The sequence below is a fragment of the Typopeltis vanoorti genome, chromosome 1 (assembly GCF_054136105.1).
Source record: "Typopeltis vanoorti isolate ZY-2024b chromosome 1, IOZ_Tvanoo_1.0, whole genome shotgun sequence".
In the NCBI taxonomy this organism is placed as follows: Eukaryota; Metazoa; Arthropoda; class Arachnida; order Uropygi; family Thelyphonidae; genus Typopeltis; species Typopeltis vanoorti.
This window is the reverse complement of record NC_143549.1, coordinates 73,657,313-73,683,339: the sequence shown is the minus strand read 5'-3', so window position 1 is coordinate 73,683,339 and position 26,027 is coordinate 73,657,313. Positions and strand designations below refer to the sequence as shown.

General features: G+C 34.6%; 1 protein-coding gene across 2 annotated transcripts in view; it reads left to right on the top strand.

Annotated features, from left to right (window-relative positions):
• LOC150110089 (uncharacterized) overlaps positions 1-26,027 on the top strand; it is a 196,522-nt gene that overhangs the window by 76,797 nt on the left and 93,698 nt on the right. For both annotated transcript variants that reach the window (XM_090391262.1, XM_090391271.1), the window contains exon 5: positions 23,737-23,777. In XM_090391262.1, coding sequence (XP_090247388.1) covers positions 23,737-23,777 — 41 coding nt within the window. The remainder of the gene's footprint in view (positions 1-23,736; positions 23,778-26,027) is intronic.

Sequence of the window (26,027 nt, the reverse complement as noted above, 5' to 3'; positions counted from 1 at the left end):
CCTGCTTCTCACTCCCATGCTCACATCCCTCCTTACATAGTTTCCAGGGATGACCTCTTGTTCTCCCCAATCTCTAACCATTTCATGAAAAATCTTTTCAACTTTAATCCTATAATAATCCCTTACTAACTTTTACGTCTCTATCATATCACCCCTTTTCCTCCTGTCTACTATACTCTGCAGATTGCATTGTCTCAACCTTTCTTCGTATTCGACATTCCAGAGATTAGAAACAGTTTTGGTCAATCTCCTCTGGACCCTCTCCAACATTTCTTTATCCTTTTGAAGACCAAGTGACCAAATCTGTGTGCAGTAGTCCACATATGGCCTAACCAGAGCCTTATACAATGGAAATCTCCTTACTTCTACAAGGCAGTGTCCACTGCATCATTCCAAGAATTGTTGTGTTGTCCTCACAATTTTGGCAATCAGATCCTTATCCACCATCACTCCAAGATCTCCGATTTCCTCCACTTCCAACAATATATCTCACCAAGAATAAATTCTACATCCCATCTTTATTTTCCAAATTTAAAACCTTACATTTTGCAACATTGAACTAGTATCCCTGTTCCTGTGTCCATTCACATAGTCTATTCAAGTCTTGTAAGACCACATCTGCTCTACTCCTCATAGTTTGTTCCAACTTTGCATCATCTGCAAACAACTGAATATCTCCATTCAAATCTTCCTCAATATCATTAATATACAGGTTAAACAGCAATGACCCTAAAACAGACCCTGGAGGCATGCTACTAGTGACTTTCTTCTTCTGGGATATTGCTTCCCCATACACAACTTGATACCTGTCAGACAGCCAGTCTCCAATCCAATGCACTAGTCTAATATCCAACTCCATCCTCTCTAATTTGACTATCAACTTGTCATGCAGTAATCTATTATAAGCCTTTGCAAAGTTTAAGTATACTAATGTGTATCCATCTCCTGCATCCAATGCTGCTGTCACCCTGTTATAATAAGTAAGTGGATTACTAAAATATGACCTTCCTTTAGCAAATCCATGCTGTCCATCAAAGATTATACCATTGTTTTCAACCCAATTCTGTATTCTGATTCTCACCAGTCTTTCCAACACATTATCCATAACACCTGACACACAGATTGGCCTATAATTTGATGCTTGACTTCTGTGCCCTCTTTTATGAAGCGGTACAATCTTGCCTTCTTTCCACTCCTTTGGAACTTGACCCAAAATAATACTCATGTTAAACAAATATGTAAAGGCAGATGCCAACTCCTTGGCACATTCCATCAAAATACACCGTGATATATCAGTCTCACAGCCTTATCAATATCAAATTTGCTTAATTCCTCATATATCTTTTCCTCAATCACAGTTAGTCTTTGCCCCTCTTCATCCACTGCTTTCAAACTCTCCATGTCACATCCATAAGAATGAAAGATGTTTATGAACACTGCTCATTAAATATCTTAACTATATCCTGTGCAACAGTTTTCCTTATACCATTTTCTCCAATCAATGCCATCCTACCATAATCATTCTTATTTTTGCTTACCTACAAATCGAAAGAACTCTCTGGTATTTTTTCCTTGCCTATTCTTTGTTTTCCCTCATGGAATTGATTATTACCACTCCTCTTATGTTGCCTCCAATCTCTTCATTCATCCATTTCACACCTAACTTATTTAACTTTATGACCTTTGGAATACATTTAAACATTGCTTCCACTAGATAGTTCTTGAATATCATCCAAGCAGCATTGATCTCCTTTCCACCCAACTCCTCATTCCATGCTATAACCCCAAGCTGTCTTCTGAGCTTCTCATAATTACCAGTCTTGTCTTTCCACATATACCCTTTCCTCACAGAAGTCCTTACATGGCTAACAACCACCCAGGTAATTAATTCATGATCACTCATATTTAGCATTTCTGGTCGAATCTACTTCAAATGTTTTTATGCATTTCTGATGGCTTTTGTAGTGATATGTACTCCTGATTGCATTCTTGGTGAATATTTTTACCACTCTTCTGTCACTGCTTATCTCATATGATAATTTTTCAAAGTAAGTTTGCTAGCCTGGTTGGCATATGCCAGGGGTGTTCAACCTGTTGATCGCGGAGCGATTTTTGGTCGATCTTTTGTGTATTCCTCCTTCCTTACAAATTTAATTAAAACTGAAAACATAATATTTTATTTATCATTATTTTGTATTATTTTTAATTCACTTTAAGTGTATTGCTATTGTTTATTTATTTTTCGTTAAAATTGTCAAATCAGAATTTTCTTATAAGTCCGGCAAATGAATTAATTTGGATCAGTAGAAGTCAAACAGTGAGCCGACTGAATATGATTATAAGCAAAGTGTAAAAACTTGATTTTGGCTTAAATATTAGATATTCGAAAGCACATTACATTGATTTTTTTACTTAGGTTAAGTCCCATGTGAATATTCTTAAAAAATAAACTTTGTCTCGGTATAGTTTGTATTAGATGTTTTTGTAAATAACTCTTTTGAAGCTAACTGTATATACTGCTTTAATAAGAATATGTTAGTGTTAAAAACAAAGGCAATGTTTTTGTCGCCGAAGCTGTACATGGCGGCATTAGAAACATTGTTATTGAAACTTGTATGTATGAGAAAGGCTTGCAGGCTCTAAGTGTAAACATCTCCAAAGTCAGTCAGAAAGAGTTCAAACAACTTTCCGATGGCCGGCAACTTACAATTAAAAGAAAGTGGAGGAGAATGAAAGGCGTGCTGAACTTGAAACTTAAGATGAAAGACTCGTACTGATTCTTTGGGGTTGCCAAACTTCATACGAGGTCTCAGAGGAGGCCTAATAAAAAGGGACTGAAGCAAGCAGAAGGGGCCCCGGTTCCAGAATTGCTGTCAGAGTGGAGGCCACCCGTTCCAGAGTCGCCGTCAGAGAAGCTGCCCGGATTCATGTTACTTGAGAGAAGAGTTTACCGCTTCCGGAAAGGAGCTTCTCTGTTCGACATCTCGAATCCAGAGAAGTTTCTTCTTCTAGGCCACAGACATGGTTTCAAATTGCCGAAAGGAAGAGTTCCAATTGCCGGAGAAAATTTCCATGCCAGAGAAGGATCCATTAACAGTAGGCGGCAGTTCTAGCTGTTGAAACGGCAGAAAAAGAAGGCAGTCGTCCAGACATTTTCGGCGAGCCCAAGCAGAGGAGTAAAGGCAAGGCAAATTTCCCGAAGCACCTTCACTCGTAAGTTTTTCTTTTCGCCGAGGGAGAGTAACCTTTTGCTGGAGCTGAATGAGCCCACAGCCCGCTACGTTCCCGATGAGATGCAGCCGAGCCAAAATTTTCTGAAGAAGATCTGAGACTAAAGAATTGTATAGAACTTTTAGTGAATGACTTTTGACTGAATGGGAGATACAGAGCTTTGTAAGTTCAAAACTTTTATATAATTCCTGTTATAGTTGATACAAAAAAGACTTTTAAGATATATGTTAAATAGTGTTAAGAAATGCCCATAAGAGAATCATTTGGTATATTAGAGGTTGATATCAAATGTGTAAAGATAACTTAACACAGATTTAGGTAACCTCTTTATGACTAAGCTTAGAGATTAATAAATAAAAATTTGTAAACTGAGAGTAGGTAATCTTATGTGTTAAAGAAAGTATTTAATGTTGAAGAAAGAAGGTTCTAATTTTTGCTATAGAGTTTTTATAGATGGATAGAGAAAGCAATCTCCCTAATTAAAATTGTGTATATTTCATAGTAATGTAAATAATTGTCATTTGACTTTCTTGTTAAAAGAGTGCTGCCTGTTTGTTTATTTACAACTGCACTGTTTCTAAAATAAATCGGACTTGTTGAGCGGGAATCTAAGTGAGTTGACCAAAGCGTGAAATTAAGAAAAAGAATAGACCACGACTGTTTGTGAAAGTTTTAATGTAAGAATTTGTGTTAGAAAAAGAGAGAGAGAAATCTATCAGTGGTATATTTGAGTTCTTTTTGCTAATCAAAGATATTAGTGGCACAGTCTCATTTTAAATAAATTTTCTAATATCTTAGGCATAATACGCATAATGCGAAAGGTAGATAAACATAGCATGTAATAAGATAAACAAGAGAGATTCTGAGAGAGAGAAAGCGCGCACAGCAAATTAGAATAATGGAGAATAAAGTATAGAGTAAAAGACATCAAGTAATTAATAGAAATTACAAGTATACAAAGTTAAATAATAATAAAAGTTTACAATGTCGCAGTAACGACTGGATAGCAAAAATAGACGTATAACAAAAGCACATCGTATGCGTTTCGGTTAATTTGAGGATAATCATGAGTGTATCAAAGAAATTGAAGACATATCATTTTCACAAGGCATGGGAAACCGATTTTTTCTTTACAATGGTAAATGGAAAGTGTTGTTTGATTTGTAATTCATCTGTAGCAATTTCAAAAAAAGGTAATATTGAGAGACATTTTCGATCACTACATGCAAAATATGATGAAGAATTTCCCAAAAATTTCAAAATACGTAAATCAAAAATTATAAATTTAAAGGCAGGACTTTCAGGACAACAAAATGCGATTTCGAAAGTAATAAATAAACCAATATCAGTCACTATTGCATCTTTGAAAGTGTGTCATTTATTAGCAAAAGAAAAAAGCCTTTTACTGATGGAGAGTTAATAAAAGAATCGTTTCTTGCAGCAGCAGAATCTTTATTTTCTGATTTTAAAAATAAAAATGAAATAATTTTGAATATTAAAGATTTACAACTTTTCAGAACAACAGTTATGAGAAGAGTTGAAATTTTAAGTGCCGATCTGAATACTCAGTTAATGTCAGACATTCACCAGTATGTGTTTTCATTACAATTTGATGAATCAAACAACTTTACTGATATTGCTCAGTTAATGGTATTTCAAGATTATTCAAGTAAAGAAGAACTTTTGAAAATTGCACCATATTGGGAAGGACTAAGGGAGAAGAGACATTTTTTCGGCATTTGATGAATTTGTGAAACAACACAAACTTCCGCTTTTTAAACTTGTTGAAATAAATCGGGCTTCATTTCATTATGTAAAAATGATGACAAATATCCCGAGTTTTAACGTACCACTGTATTATTCACCAACAAGTACTGTGTAGTTAAAGATTGAACACAAAAGATGTTTTGGATATTACATTTAAAATTGTAAATTCTGTTCGAGGAAAAGCCCTGCAACGGTGGCTATTTAAATTACAGGCAGATGATGATAGGGAACTTCTGTTGTACAATAATGTTCGCTGGCTCAGCAGAAGTCAATTTTTAGAAAGATTTGTTGTATTAATTAACGAAATTTTTCTTGATGAAAAAGGAAATATTTATCCACAATTGAGTGATAAAAGATGGTTGTTACACTTATCATTTTTAGTTGATTTCTGTACGAAATTAAACAATTTAAATTTAGAGTTACAAGGTAGAGATAAAAATTTAATTGACATGTTAAGTTCAATAAAAACTTGGCTATGAAAATATTGGGAGGTCCAAATAATGCTAAATTTCACATTAACTTTTTTTTTTTTTTAATCAACCAGCATTTCCTGTAACTTGTGAGTTTGTAATCAATCTGTTGTTTTTTCTAACTTTGGTTTTCCAAAATAGAGAAATAAATATTTTATTCCAATATATATATATATATATATATATATTTTTTTTTTTTTTTTTTTTTGTTATATTAAAATAATTAAAAGTGATACATTTTTAAATACACAAATAAAATTTTTAGTTGTGTATTTGTTTTTTTTTTTTTTTTAGTTATTTATTTGTGCATAATCAGATATCAGGTTGGGGGAACGTGATCTATATAAGAGAGTATACGCGTGGATAAGCTTATGTGTTCGTCAGACATGTTGTAATAGGTTTCACGGTATAAAAAGAACACAGATGGTTAAGAAAATAACTATTCATTAACTTAAAAGCTAATATTTCGCTGGTATTATATCCAGCATCTTCAGAGCACACAACACAAAGTTTGTTACAAAGGCAAGACAACCACAATCCGGTGTAACAGTGGGGACAGTATAAGTGACGCAATAATAACCACATTACAATAACCAAATCAGACAAAGGAAACGCCACTGTAGTTATGGATACAACAGAATATGAAAGCAAAATGCATGCACTGCTCCAAGACCGGTCTACATATCAAATCATAGATCGAGATCCCACCAACTCACAAAAGAATAAGGCGTGCAAGTTACTGAACAAAATCACTTCCTGGCCTAAAGAAATTGTCAAAAAACTTAAACCCATACACGTTAAAGCACCCAGAATATATGGTGCTCCTAAAATACACAAACAAGGTATACCTTTGCATCCTATTGTAGATAGTATAAACAGTCCTACATATAAACTAGCCAAACATTTAGCAAAATTACTAACCACTTACACAAACAATTCTCCCTCTTTTGTTAAAAATTCTACCCATCTAAAAAGTATTTTAGAAAACCACACCTTAAATAGTTCAGACCTAATGGTGAGTTTTGATATCACCTCATTATTCACTAATGTACCACTGATTGAAACACTTAACTTACTAAATTCACAGTTTCCCCCAGATATATTCCAGCTATTTAAATTCACAGTACAGGCAGGTTATTTTACATGGAAAGGGAAAATATACAAACAGTTAGATGGGACAGCTATGGGTTCACCTCTTTCTCCCCCCTTAGCCGACTTCTACATAGAACATCTGGAAAAATTAGCTATCAACACAGCCACTCTCAAACCTAGTCTCTGGCTACGCTATGTTGACGATGTGTTTGCCATTTGGCCACATGGCCCAGACACATTGAATACATTTTTAGTGCATCTAAATAGCCAGCATCCTAAAATCCACTTTACAATGGAACTAGAAGCCAATGACTGCCTGCCTTTCTTGGACACACTGATCACACGTCTTCCAGAAGGTTCCTTATCATTTTCTGTTTACAGAAAACCCATACATACAGGGAGATACTTACACAAACAATCACACCATCATCTTCTCAACAATATGGTATCTTAAAAACACTAACCCATAGAGCTAGAGCAATCTGTTCCAATGACATTGCTCTCACTGCTGAACTTTCTCACCTATGTCAAACCTTCTTAAACAATGGTTATAATCCCCGTAAAATAGATAACATACTAAATGCTACCCATAAATCCCTCTATCTACCACAGAAGACTACAACAAAACCATCACCATCCCATACATTAAAGGCACATCTGAAAAGATATCTAGGGTGCTTAACAAACACCAATTACGCACAGTATTTAAGCCTTATATAAAATTAGCAACTCTCATCTGTTCACCTAAGGACAAATGCACTCCTTTATCACATCCAGGTGTCTATGAAGTGCCCTGTTCTTGCCACCAAGCCTACTATGGACAGACAGGAAGAAATGTGGACATCCGCCTCAGTGAACACAAAAAAATATATCCAACACTTTCGCTATGGTAAGTCGGGTCTGGCAGACCATGCTTTGGATACCCCTGCACACAGGATCAATTGGAAAGAAACAAAAGTAATGCACAGAAGCTTCTACAAGATAGAGCGGTTGTTCCTGGAATCAACAGAAGCTTTGAAACATACTCTAAACCTTAACAAGTATGGCTGTGTAAATCTACCAAAGATTTGGGAGACAGTCATCCTAAGACCAAATTAATATTTATTACTTTTATTTTTTATCATCTGGACTACTATTTCAAAATTTGATTTTTTTTTTTTTTTTTTTAACCTAGATGGCCCATATTAGGACTTTAGTCTTGTGTTGCACGCTGCAATCACTTATACTGTCCCCACTGTTACACCGGATTGTGGTTGTCTTGCCTTTGTAACAAACTTTGTGTTGTGTGCTCTGAAGATGCTGGATATAATACCAGCAAAATATTAGCTTTTAAGTTAATAAATAGTTATTTTCTTAACCATCTGTGTTCTTTTTATACCGTGAAACCTATTACAACATATAATAGAGTAGATCGCCGAAAAACTTTTTATTGAAAAGTAGCTCGCATAGTAAAAAAGGTTGAACACCACTGGCATATGCACTCTCCACCCAATAGGCTGTGGATTTAAATCTCATGTTGGGCATGGATGTTTGTGAATGTCTTAAGGTGTAAAGCAAGTTCTGTGCTTATTGGATAGTTGAAGTGATTCAAAAAAGTTTGTTTGGTCTCAAGAATAGGGTTTCTCTGTATTGGATTTCTCTGAAAACCAATGAGTTTGAAACAACTGTCAGGCCAGTGAAGTCTTATCAAAATGGACCAACAGGAGGCGAATATACGGCTGCTTTGAGCGTGCCTGTCTCTTATAAGGTTCAGCTAAGGCAAAATCGTAGTATGGCGGCGAGTGTATTCCCGAAAGCTCTCTGGTCAATTTTCACACAAAAACTTTTCTAGTTTCTATATTCGGCTTTGAAATGATGTTGGATTTAATATCCACTTAATTTATATAATTTTGCATCACTGAAGTGAAGCTTTTGACTTTTTATTTTAGTGAATCAGTCAATGTTTTCTTCAGGTTTTGCTTCTCATTCTCTAAGATTTGGTTCTTGTTTTCAGATTATTTTCATTTTTTTTCTCCAAGTAATCAAGTAATATTTGTATATTTGTGTCTAAAGGTGACCTCTGAAGCTGATTATCTTTGATTGTTTTTTAAAACTTTTGTTTATTGTTTATTTTCCGTATGATGTTCAATTTTATCCTGCTCAGAACTAAATGGTGATCACTTCCTATTTCAGATCTGTTGTATTTTATATCCTGAACTAGTGTTATTATTATATGGGCATTCCATGGAGACAAAAGACATCATGGCAGATCCACTCTATCCATTAACACAATACCTATCACACATCTCCTTGAACCTGTTCACTGTTGTGGTGAATAGGTCACAACCACCTCTAATAATCCTTTCCACTCATTCATCACTCTCCAAGAAAAGAACCTAGTCTGCACACTAACCACATTCTTAGACAGCTTCCAAATGTGCGATCCCTTGTTTTCCCTCCTACTCCCGATATATTGAAAAATTTCTTCTGCATTAAAATTACAGAATCCCTTTAGTAACTTATAAGTTTCTATCATATCCCCTCTCCTCTGCCTGTCAGCTAAACTTTGCAATCCACACACCTTCAATCTGTCCCCATATGGAATATTTCTTGGCCAAAGCAATCTGTCCTCGTAGATTATTTGACCAAAGAACTTAAAATTTTCTTTCTATACATGCAGTCAACAAAATCTCCAATCATCTGAAACCTCCATACCTGTCACTTTAAAAACCAGTTGTCTACAGGATCAGTTGCAGTTGTGTCTACATAGAACAAAGTGGCAGATCTGATGAGATACAGCAGTCGCAACACTTCAAGGATATTGAGAATGAAAGAAAGCACAAATCATGACTGACAGTACATTCAATGGATACAAAACATCTAGTAGAATGACAACTAACTGAAATGCTTCACATTGATTACTGCTTTTACTCAAGAGCTTTTAAAGAATCAGCTGAAATAATGGATCCTTTACAGTGTAACAAAAAGAAGGGTTGATTTTACATCAAGTCTGGTCTTCCTTAATCCACTGGTGGATGACACACTTTCATCCACCAGTAGCATACAGCAACCCATGAACCAGCAGAAAGTGTAACAGTGAATGCATGCTTTCCATTGTTTAAACATTTTCAAATATTTTTTACTACAAATGTTAACTTTTATTACTTTCCTTCTAGTTTTTTAATTTATCTGTACCTATTTCCTGATGAATGAAACAAAATTTTTCACAAAGCTAGTTGAATTAAAACATAGTTTCTATTTGGCATCTTTGTGTGTGTAGTTTAATACCAGAAATAATTATTTCCAACAGAAAAACTGTTTAAAACAGTATTTATATGATGTAAATAGGACATTTGTGCAAAACATTATATAATCTGTGCTTAAGTCCTGAGTAAGAAGTGAAAGATGTACAGAAAGCTGATTTTATGTTAATTCAAGTATAAGATAAGGTTGCATGTTCCACTGATATATGTCATCAGTATGAATTATGTTATGGAGGAAGGTGGCAATAAAAATTGGAAATATTCAGCTGAGCCATTTACTTCATGCAGATGATTTTTTTTACACTCCTAAATAAATCCACTCCACAAAATTTTTTTAGTGAGGTTGACAAATTAAATATAGACAATAGAATAAGAAAAGTTGGTATGTTGGGGGGGGGAGGCAATTCAGTTGGAAAAGACTGGTTCAATTCTTGTTGATGAGAAGAATCTTTATATGGGCTTTTCATTTGAAGGTGAGTTAGATGATTTCATTTGGATGTAGCAGGGTTTTTTCTCCTGGAAACTCAGATTTTTCATACAGGCACATTGGCCATGAGAACATGCAATTTTGCAGACTCACAGTTCTGTTGGTGGTAGTGTTGTGTAGTTACAGGATTAAGTATGGGAGATGGTGAATTGTGTAATGGAGTAATACCTTTCCACAGTGAAGCTTTGGATTGTTACATAATAATAATAAATCCAGAATACTAAACATTTGTCATGTTGTACCATCATTACAAGACCGTGTTCAAACCAGTTTTAACGTATGGATCTGAGAGCTGGGTCAGAAGTAAAAACACTTGACCAAAGACTAGCGACCGCAGATATGAGAGTCCTGAGAAAGATTAGAGGCGTGAACAGATGGCATCAATGACAATATCATATTAAAAATGAGGATCTTAGGAAAGAACGTGACATTGTCAGCATCCAGGAATGCGTTAGCAGAGCTAATCTCAGGTGGTATGGTCACTTAAACAGAATGGGCGAGGAAAGATTAGCAAAACAAGTGTTCTCTGCCAGGTTGGCAGCAAAATGACTCAGAGGAAGACCAAGATATAGGTGGATTGATACGGTACAAAGTGCCTTAGACGATAGAAATATAAGATCTGATAATGTCAGAGTCGTGATAAGTAACAGACTGATTTCTAGGAAATTGTAGATAGGAAGTTAGTAATGATGTAAATTTTCATGTAGTACTGTCATATCCTGTACACCCTTTGAGGATACATGGCAGGAATTTGATGATGATAATGATGAATACTAAACATACAGTATGCAAGACAGTACTCAAAGAATTATATTCTTGGTTTCATCCTTTATCCAAGCGTAAGAAAACAAAGTTTGCACATTAAGCAACTTCATGACTGGGCTACTTGTATATAGATACTAATGACTTCACATCAGTTGCCATAGTATCCCATAATGAATAGCACATATCCTCACAGAATGTATAATACTTGCATTATGGGCAGGGGCCACTACCCAGACCACTTTTGACCTTTATTGAGGTCTCATCAATGTGAGCTAGACCCAGAAGAGATGTGAAGGGATACTTGGGATACCGTAGAATACTGAGACAATTGATGTGAAGTCATTAGCCTCTATATTCAAGTAGCCCAGTTGTGAAGTTACTTCATGCAGAAACATCTTGCTCTTGGAAAAAGGATGAACCCAAGAATATAATTTCTTGACATCTTTAACTTAAGCATGAACACATTACAAAGGAACTTGAGATGATCATCATTCAAGAATACTGAGCACAATAATGTTAGATAGCATGATTGTGTAAACTGAGGAAAAGTTAATTAAATTCTGAATTAAACTGATCTTAGTGATTTAATTTGCTAAAGAACTGCAGAGTGATTGGGTCATGAGTTTTTAATGATTTGTTATAGTGAGATAATGAACTGTATTCAGCTTGTGAATACACAAGGAATAATGCAACAGTTTGTACTGAAGTTCACTTTAGTGCCAGCTTGTGGTTATTGTAGAAGAGATGTCCATCCAGAACTGTTGTATTTCAGTCATGAAATAATTCTTTTACTCATATTTTGTTTGTATGAAAAGTTTGATTATGTAATAATTGAAATTTAAAAAGAAAAGTTGTTTTTTATTTTATTTTATTTTTTTTATTCTAAACTGTTTAAAATTTAAAAGGGTTGAGGTCTATTAGGATGTGCTTAAGGGTCAAAGCTATATAACTGAGAGAAGACCTCCACATAGCCTTCAAAGGAATGCGGAGAACCTACCAGGGCTTCTGACCTAACGTCCAATCCTCACTTTCTCGTGGTGCATCCTGTTAGGTATCTACCTAGATACTGAATGGATCAGGTTGGGCTGGCAATTGGGAATTTAGCCGACCAAATTGTATTCTTATTGGCTTAAACCAAAATCCAAAATTGACAGTACAACATGACAGAATTTCATGCCAGTTGGGGCATCACTCGGTTAAACAAGGCCCCCATTGTTTTCGCCAGAGAACCAGGATGAACAGCAAAAAGTCAGCTACTGGAACAAATCCTAAAACTTACCTTAACTCAACATTAGCAGAGTTCAAGATCGGTACTATCAACATAAAAACTCTGAATGGCAAAGAAATGGAGCTAGCTGAGGAACTGGATAAGTACCAGATTGACATAATAGGGGTGACCGAAACAAAAAGACAAAAACTGGTGAGATATTTCTGAGCAATAAATACAAAATATTATGTTCAGGCAATGACAATCAAGGAAAAGAAGGAGTAGCCATAGCATTCAACACTAAATGCGAGGTTAATCTTCTTGTATGGCAGGCAGTCTCAAGTTGAGTGATGTGGGCAAATATAACAATGGGAGAACTGGACAAGGACACTTATTTGTGCCTATGGTCCCACAGAAGGTTCTACTAAGGTAGAAGTGGAGGAATTTTTTGAAGCTTTAGAGAAAGCAACTGACACAATGAAAAAGGAAAAGTTGGTCCTTGTTGGGGATCTAAATGGCAGAGTAGGATATGTAGAAAGTATTTTACCTTGGGTATAATAAATGTTAAAGATACCGAGCAATTTTAAACCTGGTTTTACTCCATTGCCCAAGTAAGCAAACAGACAAACAAGTCACGTTTGCGCCTGCCAGTGTTGCAAGTCTAGCTGACCCTGCACGTAGTGCAAGACCAAGGCAACTCATGGTGAAAGTAGAATAAGCTCTGATCACTAATCTTAATATTTACCCTTAATGCAAAGCACATCTTCTGGAAGAGATGTATGATGCTTTGTATTAAAGGCAAGGGGGCCACTACCCAGACTGGTTTTGACCTTTCTTGAGGTCTCATCAGTGGGAGCCAGGCTAGAAATACCAAGATTTTAGTAATACAGAGCTTATAAGTATTTTACCAGAACAAGTTACCATAAGGTGTTTTAACCTTATTAAATAAAAATCTCAGGAGGAGATATAAATGTAGAAAGTATTTTACCTTGGGTATAATAAATGTTAAAGATACAAAGCAATTTTAAACCTGGTTTTATTCCTAAAATCCTAAAATGGTTATACTCCTAAACTTACTAAAATCTTGGTATTTTTAGCCTGGCTCCCACTGATGAGACCTCAAAAAAGATCGAAACCGGTCTGGGTAGTGGCCCCTTGCCTTTAATACAAAGCATCATACATCTCCTCCAGGAGATGTGCTTTGCATTAAGGGTAAATATTAAGATTAGTGATCAGAGCTTATTCTATTTTTACCATGAGTTGCCTTAGTCTTGCACTACGTTCAGGGTCAGCTAGACTTGCAACACTTGCAGGTGCAAACTTGACTTGTTTGTCTGTTTGCTTACTTGGGCAATGGAGTAAAACCAGGTTTAAAATTGCTTCGTATCTTTAACATTTATTATACCCAAGGTAAAATACCTTCTACATTTATATCTCCTCCTGAGATTTTTATTAAGATCTGCATTTAAGTTTTGAGTTGTAAGTCAGCAGTTAGAATTGAAGGAAGTACAAGAAGATGGTTTAATGTTAAATCTGGTGTCAGATAAGGATGTACATTATCACCTCTGTTATTCATTATCTATATGGATCACATTATGAAGGAAAGTGGTATTAAACATGATATCAAAATTGGAGGTGTTAATCTCAGCTCTTTGCTTTATGCAGATGATGTTATACTTCTAAATAAATCTGCTACAAGTCTGCAGGATTCCCTCACTAAATTGAATCACTGTTGTAATAGATATGTTATCAAGGTCAGCAATAAAAAGGCAGAAACATTGAAAATATCAACTGCATTGTGAATGGAGAACTTATAGAACAAGTAAAACATTTGTTACTTAGGCACAATTTTTAGTGAAGATGGTAAATTAAATATAGAAATAGACAACAGAATCAACAAAGCTGGTATGGCAGGAAGTCAACTGAATAAATTTATATGGAAATAAGAGAGAAATTAGCCCAAACACTAAATTAGATGTATACAAGACGGTGTTTAAACCAATTTTAACTTATGGATCCGAGAGCTGGATTAGAAGTTAAACCTTGACCAAAGACTAGAGATCACAGATATGAAAGTCCTGAGAAAGATTAGGGGCATGAACAGATGGCATCAATGGCAATATCATATTAAAAATGAAGATATTAGGAAAGAACTTGATGTTGTCAGCATCCAGGAATGCATTTGCAGAGCTAATCTCAGGTGGTATGGTCACTTGAGAGCAGAATGGGAGAGGAAAGATTAGCAAAACAAGTGTTCTCTTCCAGGTTGGCAGGAAAAAGACCCAGAGGAAGACAAAGATATAGGTGGATTGATACAGTAAAAAGTGCCTTAGAAGACAGAAATATAAAACCTGATAATATTGGAGTCTTGATATTTAACAGACTGATTTGGAGGAAAATTGTAGATAGGAAGTTAGTAATGATGTAAATTTTTCATGTATTACTATCATATGAGGGTATACATCAGGAATTTGATGATGATGATGAGGTCTGTTAGATTTTTTTATAATGGAAAAAAGGAATAGCATATTCCTTTTTTCCATTTTATCATATAATAGAAAAAAGAATTCATTCATCAAAATGTAATTTTGATGAAGATTTTGTCTAGTTCTATTTAGTTTCCTCTCTCTCTCTCCAAGTATTAAGCTCTGTTTCTGAATAGAACTATATTGTTATACTTCAAGACAAGGTAAGCTATGTGCTGAGTTGTGGATTAAGAATGAAAAGTTATTTTTCTCTAAATGCTCCATAAAAATAATTAGCCAATGTTTAAAACCAAAACAAATGATAGCACTTTTGCTTTACATGGCTTGTTTTCTATATAAAATACCCTAAATTAATGGTGAAAAGTTTGATGGCTTAAGGAAAATCTATTCGGAGAAGCTGTAGGTTATCAGCGAGAGGGTATATTGTGAAGCAAGAAGATTCATGTTTTGTCTTGTCATCCATGTCAGAAGTTCAGTGCTCTAATGAATTCTTGTCCATTGTGTTCACTGAGTTTATTCTGGACTCTGAGTGTATTTTATTTCTTGTTGTAACAATTTAATTTTTTATTCAGTAGTTTCAGGGGTGATTTAATCAATAATAAATAAATGTAGAATTGCTTTATCTGCAGTCGCTGAAAATATAGTTAACTGTGTGGCCAACCCCTGTGTCCAAGGAATCACTGAATGTGTATAGCCAGGATACTACTTAGAACTCTCTACCTGACTATATACATTCAATGATGGATGGCATTCTCTTGAGTGTTATCAGATACTTTTTGCCGGTTTCCTTATTTTGGCCAGTGTGGGAGATCTGTGGTGATTTGTTTTTAGCATATGAAATGCAACATAAGGCCTGCATGGTCTTATGCAACATGCTCTCATGAGATTTACTTAAAGACCTCTGAAGTCCTACACAAGAATAGACTTCCTATGGAAAGAAGCATGTAAAGTTTTAGAACATTGCTACATCATCCAAATTTGAACATCTCATGAAGCTCATGATAGTAATAGCAATATCACTCCTTGCAATTTTTTTTTTTAAGTCTTTGTTACTATTTCTTACTAGGAGCTTTACAATTAGAACTATACTGCTTTACTCATGCCATATCTGCATCGTTGAACTTTGTCATTTAATAATTTAAACATATTTTAATGTTTTTTATTTAGGAGACAATTGACTAAGGTGGTTTTGTTCTCTGGAATGTTGAGTATGAAGACAGATTGAGAAAATACAATTTGCAGAAATTGGTGGATGGAGGAGGAGAGGAGATATGATTGAGACATATAAGCTGTTAAGGGTTATTACCAGATTAATGTCAGGGAGGTTTTGCATAGAATGGGTGAAGATAGGGAGAGAACAAGAGGTCATCCCTGGAAGCTGTAAGGAGAGTGTGAGGAGTGGGATTTTTGCATGGAGAGTTGTGATTGGAATACATTGCCCAAGAGTGTGTTGAGCGCAGAGACAGTGAACATATTTAACAGTGGACCTCCCATGATGAGTCGTTTGATTCCATGGTGGGTTTAATAATAAATTTGATATCTGTACTGAAGATGCTAAAGAGTGAAATTTTTATTAATAAAGTTTTCTATGATTAATTAGTTTTAAAATTTAAGTTATTTACATTGTTATAAATTATACAATGTCATAATACATTATACAAATGTCAAAATACTAACAAATTTTGGAACATCCTTGTATAAACAGATATTCCGAATAAAAATAAATACATTTTTTGGCAATTAAGCAACAGATTAACAAATTAACTTATACATGACAAATATAGGTGTGTTGTAGTGGAAATGCAGTTCTAATAACATTTAGGATTTCAGTTTATTTTCTGACACCAAGTCCTGAAATATTCAGATAATTAACTACAGTGATAGCAACAGCATCCTTATCTTACTGTTATCCATTATGATTATTGATTCTTTATTCTAATACTCTTTTTTTTTCCAATTGTGTGTTTTTTTCATAATGCAAAAATTTTTGTTCCTTTGCATATTCATCTCTCATATCCTTTCAAATTTTTTTTCTTCTAACTTTGGTCTATATTTTCACATAACTGAACATTCCTACATTTTTAACTTGTGTTCTTTATGGTAATATTCTAGTAGCTAGTTTCACTACATGCTTTGTTTGCAGTTAAAGGATATTCAGTTTGAATTTTCCTTAAAGCTTCTTGCATCTTTTTTGTTTTTTATTTGCTACTAATTTTTCTCTTGTTAATAAACATATGGTGATCACTTTCTGTTTTAGGCCTCTTTATACCTTGGATGAACTTGAGAAATTGCAAGTCATAATCCACGTAAATCATAAGACCGATTATGTTTTGCATTTTCTGTCTGTTTCTCCATATGAAGAGAATGTCTGTGCTGTAACATGGTGTCAGTGCAGACCCATAGTGTACAGAACAAATCTAGGTTTTATCATTGTCTGCTTTTTGCCAAAACAGTTTCAAACATCTCTAATTAATTTTTCCTTTCTGTTTATTTTAGGCATTCCTTTTAATAACTAAAGTTCATTCCTCTGGGGTGCTTAAGGGTCAAAGCTATATAACTGAGAGGAGACCTCCACATAGCCTTTAAAGGAATGCGAGAACCAACCAGGGCTTCTGACCTAATGTCCAATCCTCACCTTCTCGTGGTGCAACCTGTTGGGTATCTACCTGAATACTAAACGAATGAGGATGGGCTGACAATTTGGGATTTAGCTAACCAAATTGTATTCTTATTGGCTTAAACCAAAATCCAAAATTGATGGTACAACATGACAGAATTTCATGCCGGCTGGGGCATCGCCCGGTTAAACAAGCTCCCCCCCCCCCATTGTTTTCGCCAGGGAACCAGGGTGAACAGCCAAAAGTCAGCTACTGGAACAAATCTGAAAACACACCCCAACTCAACATCACCAGAGTTAAAGATTAGTACTATCAACATAAGAAACCCAAATGGAAGAAATGGAGCTAGCTGAAGAATTAGATAAGTACCAGATCGACATAATAGGGGTGACTGAAACAAAAAAGACAAAAACTGGTGAGATCTTTCTGAGCAATAAATACAAAATGTTATATTCAGGCAATGACAATCAAGGAAAAGAAGGAGTAGCCATAGTATTCAACATTAAATGCGAGGCTAATCTTCTTGAATGGCAGGCAGTCTCAAGTAGAGTGATGTGGGCAAATATGAGAATGGGGAACTGGACAATGAGACTTATTTGTGCCTATGGTCCCACAGAAGGTTCTACTAAGGTAGAAGTGGAGGAATTTTGAGGGTTTAGAAAAAGCAACTGACACAATGAAAAAGGAAAAGTTGGTCCTTGTTGGGGATCTAAATAGCAGAGTAGGAAATGATTGTGAGACATACAAAAATATGTTGGGAAAATTTGGAGGAAAGAGCAAAGCTAATAATAATGGCAAATAGCTGTTGGATTTCTGCTCAGGACATGGACTAGTTATTACTAACACCATGTTCCAACATAAAAATGTGCACAAATTCACATGGAGAGAAGAGGCAAGGAATAAGAAAAGTCTCATTGACTATGTTATTGTTGATAGTGATGTTTTCTCCCTGGTGCAGGACACCAGCGTGTAGAGAGGATTTGAAATTGGAAGTGATCACTATTTAGTCTTGAGCAGGATAAAATTGAATTTCATATTGAAAAGAATAACATGTAAGAAAGTTTTAAAGAGAATAAAAGTTGAGCAGCTCTCAGATGTGAATTGTAGACTAAAATACACAAAGATTATTGAAGAAAAAATGAAAGAGTTTGGGAACAGGAACCAAACCTTGGAGATTCTGTGGCAAGCGCTGAAGAAAATACTGGATTCAGCCAGAGAGGCATGAGGTGAGGTTGTGTGCAAGGATAAAAAAAAATCAGAACTCCCTGGTGGACACAGGAAGTTAAAGAGGCAGTGAAGGAAAAGAAGAAAGCATATCAAAAGTTCCTTGCAAATAAGTCAGCTTGTGCTCTTAGAGAATACAGAGATAAATGTAAGAAAGCTAAACACTGTGTAAAACTAGCTAAACAAGACTCATGGAAAGACTTTGGTAAGAACATAGAAAATAAATATCAAGAAGGTTTTAAGATATTCTGGAGGTTGTTGAAGAAGCTTAGAAATGGAGGAAAGAATGCTGTAAAAGGAGTTAGAGATGATAAAGGTGACATGAAAACGGGAGAAAAAGATATCCTTGAAGTATGGAGTAATTACTTTGAAAATTTGCTAAATGAAACAAGCAGTGATGACAGCACAGTGGTAAAAAACACTCAACAGGCATACAGTCAGGAATATATATCCATACTTGAAGTAGAAAAAGCCATCAAAGACTTGAAATGTGGAAAGGCAGCAGGAGTAGATGATATTTGACCAGAAATGTGGAAGTATGGTGGTATAAAAGTCTTACAGTGGCTTCACTGCATAGTTCAAAAGGTCTGGACAGAGGGAGAAATTCCCGATAATTGGAGTAGAGCACTCATATTACCCATATATAACAACAGAAATCAAACTGAATGTGAGAATTACAGAAGTATTTCTCTACTGAGTGTTCCTGATAAGATTTATGCAAGTATACTACTTGAAAAATGGTTGCGAAGAATTGTGGAAGAAAAGCTTGGTGAAGAACAAGCTGGATTCAGGCCAAATAGAGGCTGTCAGGATCAGATCTTCACTTTACGAGAAATAGTTGAGAAAGCATGGGAATATAACAAAGATCTGCATTTAAGTTTTGTCGATCTGGAAAAGGCATATAACAAGGTGTTAAGAGAGAAGCTATTCAATACGCTACAGTTATATGGTGTGAATGGGGCATTATATCAATCGATACTTAGGCTTTATTTGAGTTGTAAGTTAGCAGTTAGAATTGAAGGAAGTACAGGAAGATGGTTTAATGTTAAATCTGGTGAGACAAGGATGTACATTATCCCCTCTGTTATTCATTATCTATATGTATCACATTATGCAGGAAAGTGGTATTAAACATGATATCAAAATTGGAGATGTTAATGTCAGCTCTTTGCTTTATGCAGACGATGTTATACTTATAAATAAATCTGCTGCAAGATTCCTTGACTAAATTGAATAACTGTTATAATAGATATGGTATGAAGGTAAGTCAGCAATAAAAAGACAAAGACCATGAAAATTGGCAGAATCGTTGAAAATGTCAACTGCGTTGTGAACGTAGAACCTGTGGAACAAGTAAAACATTTCAGCTACTTAGGCACGATTTTTATTGAAGATGGTAAATTAAATATGAAAATAGACAATAGAATCAACAAAGCTGGTATGGTAGGAAGTCAATTGAATAAATTGATATGGAATAAGAGAGAATTAGTCGGAACACTAAATTAGCTGTATATATACAAGACAGTGTTCAAAACAATTTTAACTTATGGATCTGAGATCTGGGTCAGAAGTAAAACACTTGACCAAAGACTTGAGACCGCAGATATGAGAGTCCTGAGAAAGATTAAAGGCGTGAACAGATGGTATCAATGGCAATATCATATTAAAAATGAGGGTATTAGGAAAGAACTTGACATTGTCAGCATCCAGGAATGCGTTAGCAGAGCTAATCTAAGGTGGTATGGTCACTTAAACAGAATGGGCGAGGAAAGATTAGCAAAACGAGTGTTCTCTGCCAGGTTGGCAGGAAAACATCCCAGAGGAAGACTAAGATATAGGTTGATCTGATAATGTTGTAGTCTTGATAAGTAACAGACTGATTTGGAGGAAAATTGTAGATAGGAAGTTAGTAATGATGTAAATTTTTCATGTAGTACTATCATATCCTGTACACCCCTTGAGGGTACATTGCAGGAATTTGATGATGTTCATTCCTCTGCCTTTTGGCATCTTTGATGGGTACTTTAGGCAAAAATAAATAATAGTGATCTGTTTATCTTCTTCTTTGCCTGAAATCATCTTATATTTGATAATTAAAGTGACATGTCATTTTAAGTATTTATCTCACCATCACCAGTTATGTCATCATAGTATTTTCGCAGTTCTTCCAAAGTTGAAGTATATACTAGAGAGAAATAATTTGTTAAGGCTGTTCCACTAGCTGATTTATGTTCCTGTAACCTCTCAGCCAACACAGTCTTTAATTAGTTTACTATGATAGTTGTGCAGGATTAACTGAACACCGAAAGTACATTATTCAATTTACTTTATTTGTTCAGGTTATTCTCCAGGAATGAAGGATTGTGCATCAGGTCAGGTCAAAAGTTTAGTTCGATCCACACATTTCTTATGTTATGGAGTTCTCCTGCTTATCTAGTTGCACTTATTAAGTAATTGGTGTAGGATAGTGGATTGGAAATATTATTTTTCTGTCAATTTATAATGTGAGCATTTATAAAAGTTTCAATTTTTATTGTTTGAAATATTGAAGTTAAATTATTGATTCAAATTTGAATTCCAGTCGAGAGTTCAGTCATACAAATATCATGGTATTCTGTATTTGTTCAAGGCTACTCTGATAAGAACCAGTAGTTCAGAAACATTTGCCAGGCCAGTAAAATCCTTTATCAAAAGTACTAATTAAAAGGTGAATGTGCAAGCTACTCAGTGGGGTTTGTATCTTTATGTAGCTATACTCAGGCAACTCGTGCTGAATCTTAATGCTCTTGGAATTTAAAGTTCATTCTTTGTCTACTTGCCAATTGTTTTTTTCATTTTATATGGCATTGACTTGATAAAACTTTATTCTGTTAAAGCTGTCTTTGACAACTAGCAGTTATATTAATCAGTAGGTAGATTTGTTTTCCTAAACTATTTTCTTTAGTAGTTTGTCACACAGTAGAATTTTAGAATGAAATATTGCAAATATTTCAATACCAACTTCAGTTTTCTTTTTATTCTGCTGCTGTTATATGTTTTATTGATTTCTGCTAATTTGCATTTTGTTTTCTTAACCTCAGACTCGCATCTTAAAGCTTTTTTAATGCAAATAGAGCTATTTTCCTGCAGCTGATAGTGCACATAATATCACGTGCTTTCAATTGAATTGTTCTCTTTTGTGTGTTTTTCATATAATTGTATTGATAATGGCTATGAAACTTAACTGAAAATTTTACAAATAAAGACATTTAATTTAAATGTAAGTGGCTCCAGTAATAAATCTTATAGCTTTTGCTGCCTCTTTTACACTTTTAAATTCAAAATGGTGCATTTTAACCAATTCAAAATTATATTTTGTTTTATTATAGTATGTTTTTTTGATAAAGGCAAATTTGAAAATGTTTATATGTAGCTTAAGGTTGTTTAAGAGTCAAAGCCAAATAACTGGCAGGAGACCTATACATCACCTTTAAGGAATGTGGAGAACTGACTGGGGTTTCTGACCTAATGTCTATTACGTGATGTACCCCATTAGTAGGTATCTACTGGGTACTGAATGAACAAGGATAACCTGGCAATTTGGGACTTAGCCAACCAAATTGTGCTCCCTAATTGGCTTAAATCACAAATACATCATGCCGACTGGGAGTGTTGCCCAGTCAGGGAATCAGAGCGAACAGTGGAAAGTCAGCTACTGGAACAAACTTTAACTCAGCATCTAGAAGATAAATAAATCCGATGTATAAGGAGTATTAATGGAAAGGAAATCAAACTTGCAGAAGAACTGGAAAAGTACCACATGGACATAATTGGCACTGCTGAGACAAAAAAAGAAAACAGGTGAGATTTTAATAAATAAGTATAGGGGTACAGTTAATATGTGAAATAATGCCATGCCTTTTCACTGTACTTTATTTTTTTCTTATCCACTGTCTGTCAGAAATTGAGTTTAATCTAAGACTTAATCATTATCTACCAAAAGTGACTGAAGGTGATGAAGGATATAAATTACTTGTTAATTAATTTTTTGTGGTGTACACTACTTAAATATCACATTTTTTGTAGCCTCTGATATTATGTTAATGATTAGATCTTTTGTAATAGGTTTCTCTTGCCATTTATACATTTTATATTATTATTATTTCATGCTTTGTTTTCTTGCACACATTTACATTTGCAAAATGTCTGTGTGTGTGTGTGTGTGTGTGTGTGTGTGTGTGTGTGTGTGTGTGTGTGTGTGTGTTACCATAATTATGCAAAAAAAAGTGACTAGAGTTGGTGAAGGATATAAATTACTTGCTAATTAATTTTTGTGGTGTACACTACTTAAATATCACATTTTTTGTAGCCTCTGATATTATGTTAATGATTAGATCTTTTGTAATGGGTTTCTCTTGCCATTTATACATTTTATATTATTGTTATTTCATGCTTTGTTTTCTTGCACACATTTACATTTGCAAAATGTGTGTGTGTGTTACCATAATTATGCAAAAAAAAGTGACTAGAGTTGGTGAAGGATATAAATTACTTGCTAATTAATTTTGTGGTGTACACTACTTAAATATCACATTTTTTGTAGCCTCTGATATTATGTTAATGATTAGATCTTTTGTAATAGGTTTCTCTTGCCATTTATACATTTTATATTATTATTATTTCATGCTTTGTTTTCTTGCACACATTTACATTTGCAAAATGTCTGTGTGTGTGTGTGTGTGTGTGTGTGTGTGTGTGTGTGTGTGTGTGTGTGTGTGTGTGTGTGTGTGTGTGTGTGTGTGTGTGTGTGTGTTACCATAATTATGCAAAAAAAGTAACTAGAGTTGGTGAAGGATATAAATTACTTGCTAATTAATTTTTTGGTGTACACTACTTAAATATCACATTTTTTGTAGCCTCTGATATTATGTTAATGATTAGATCTTTTGTAATAGGTTTCTCTTGTCATTTATACATTTTATATTATTATTATTATTTCAATTATTATTTCATGCTCTATTTTCTTGCACATATTTTTCATTTGTGAAATCTGTGTGTGTGTGTGTGTGTGTGTGTGTGTGAGAGAGAGACTTGATCAGTATTTTGTGTTTATGTAGAAGAAAATTATTAAACATAATCTAAGTTTAAGTTTAATATTAATTTTTCAGAATATTCTAGTGGTGAGTACTGTAGAACCAAGATCACCATCGTAAGTATTATCAAAAAATTGCTTATAATAATTTGTGTATATCTGAGTTCCTATAAATGAATTTTTTGAATATAGGTAACATTCTACCTGTTAGGCTAATTTAGCTGTCTTTGAAAGTGATGCCGAGGTTTTTCTCTGAGAAAAATTTCACTTAGATATAAAGCATTATGTTCTAGTTTCCTGTGACTGAATTTTGTTTTTCCTCTCCTTCCATTTTGAGTTTAATTTAGTTGTACAAAAATAATAGGAAGACTTGATTTTTTACTGGAAGACATACTCAATGTGTATCTTGATATGTTTCATTTATAGCATTTCTTTATCTCCTGGATATTCAGGACCAGATTAATGTACAGCAGTCTGGATACATTCTGTTCATTACTTTAAACAGCACTATCATGTTTTTTCCTACTTGTCAGTATCTTCCCCAGTATGGTAGCAGTTCTCTAAATGTCTTTCACAACTATTCCTGTGAATTTGCCAAAGTTTACTTTTATTTATTTAAGATAAATCTTCAGGGATTGCTGGCTTGGTTGACTGAGTAGTTAGTGTATTTACTCTCTAGCCAATTGACTGTGGGTTCAGATCCCATCATGGGCATGTTGGTTGTGATGGTTTTATGGCAGGAGATGAATTTCTTTGCCCAGTGTGAGACCATAGCCCTGTTTAGTGAAGGCCAAAAAGTGGCTTGAAAAAAAGTTTGGTCTCTAGAGAAGACTGTGCAAGAAATAAATAAAAATATCAATCAATAAATAAAATAAAATGATAATAAATAAAAGCAGAAGAAAAGTCCTTAGCTCACCTATGGCACTATTGTACTATCTTTGTGGTGGAGCCGCATTAAAAAAAAAAAAAAAAAAAAAAAAAAAAAAAAAAAAAAAAAAAAATCATCCTCTATCAGCCTTGGGGCACATTTGCACCACTGTGATACATTCATTCTATTTTCTCTTGATAAGATGCCAAACTTTACACTTGACAACATTCAACTGATATGCATGCTTGCCTATCCACTATAGAGCTGTTCAAATCCTCCTGAATTGATGTCAAATCACAATCTTCTATCATCCTCCCATAGTTGTCATTGGGCATTGTCTGCAAACAGCAAAGTATCTCCCGTTAAATTTTGAGCTACATTGTCAACATGTATTCTGTTAAACAACAGTGATCCAACAACATAACCCAGTAGCACACGTTGCCATTTTACTCCTTTTTAGATACTGCTCCCACATTTAAAAAAAAAATCTTGTATATCTCTCAACCAACCACAGCCAACTCAAACATTCTATCTATTCCTATTTTTCCTTAATTTCAAGTGAATACCTCATCATATGGCATTCTGTCAGATGCTTTTATTAACTCAAGAAAAATGATTATATGCATTTGCGGTATTTTGTTATCAGTCATCTTGTTATAAAATATAACCAGATTGCTGAACAACACTTTGTAATTTGCCTAAAATACTCTACTTGAGATTGACCTCCCTCACATTCAAGAAGTTTGTTTGGTGTTTAAAGTATTATTATTTTTATTACAGTTACTCCTTTTCCTTGATCCATATTACCACAATCAATAGCTTTATTATAATATTTGAAGTGATCTAGCCTTTTTTGCTTCTTGGTAATCCTAGTTATGTCAATATTGGTATTTTTCTGTTAGTTCATCATCTTTTCCATTGATGCTTCACTTTGTTATTTTTTTTTTTAATATTGATTCCATATATAGAGGTCGAGATACCTATAAGCAAATCAGTACTATGTGTGGGGTGCAGATGAGGCCTGAGATAGAAGTTTATTGGTATTTTTTGAAGAGCTGCAGGATATAGTTGTTTGGGAATACTTCATGTGGAAGGTTGTTCCAGAGGACAGAGATGGATGAAATCAAAAAGGAAGAAGAGAAGCAGGTTCAGCATATTCGCAGTTGCACAGTAAAGGGATGCTGGGCAGCTGCTGCTCTTGTATTAACAGACACAACAGAAAGTGGAGAAATGATAGTTGTCAGTTCAGTAGAACAGTGACCATTGAAAAAACCTGTAGAATAAACACAGTGCCGAAACACTGTCTATGAGATAGAGGTTGAAATGAATCTGTAAGAAAGGGATAATCTATGAGCCTAATTGCTTGCCTCTGGACAGTGTCAAGGATTTTAAGGGAAGTTCATCACCCTAAGCAATGTGTCAAGTGTTCTAAGCATGGATGGATGTTATTTGTATATACACCCTCTGTCCAAAAAGAAACCGAACTTTTGACAGAAAAT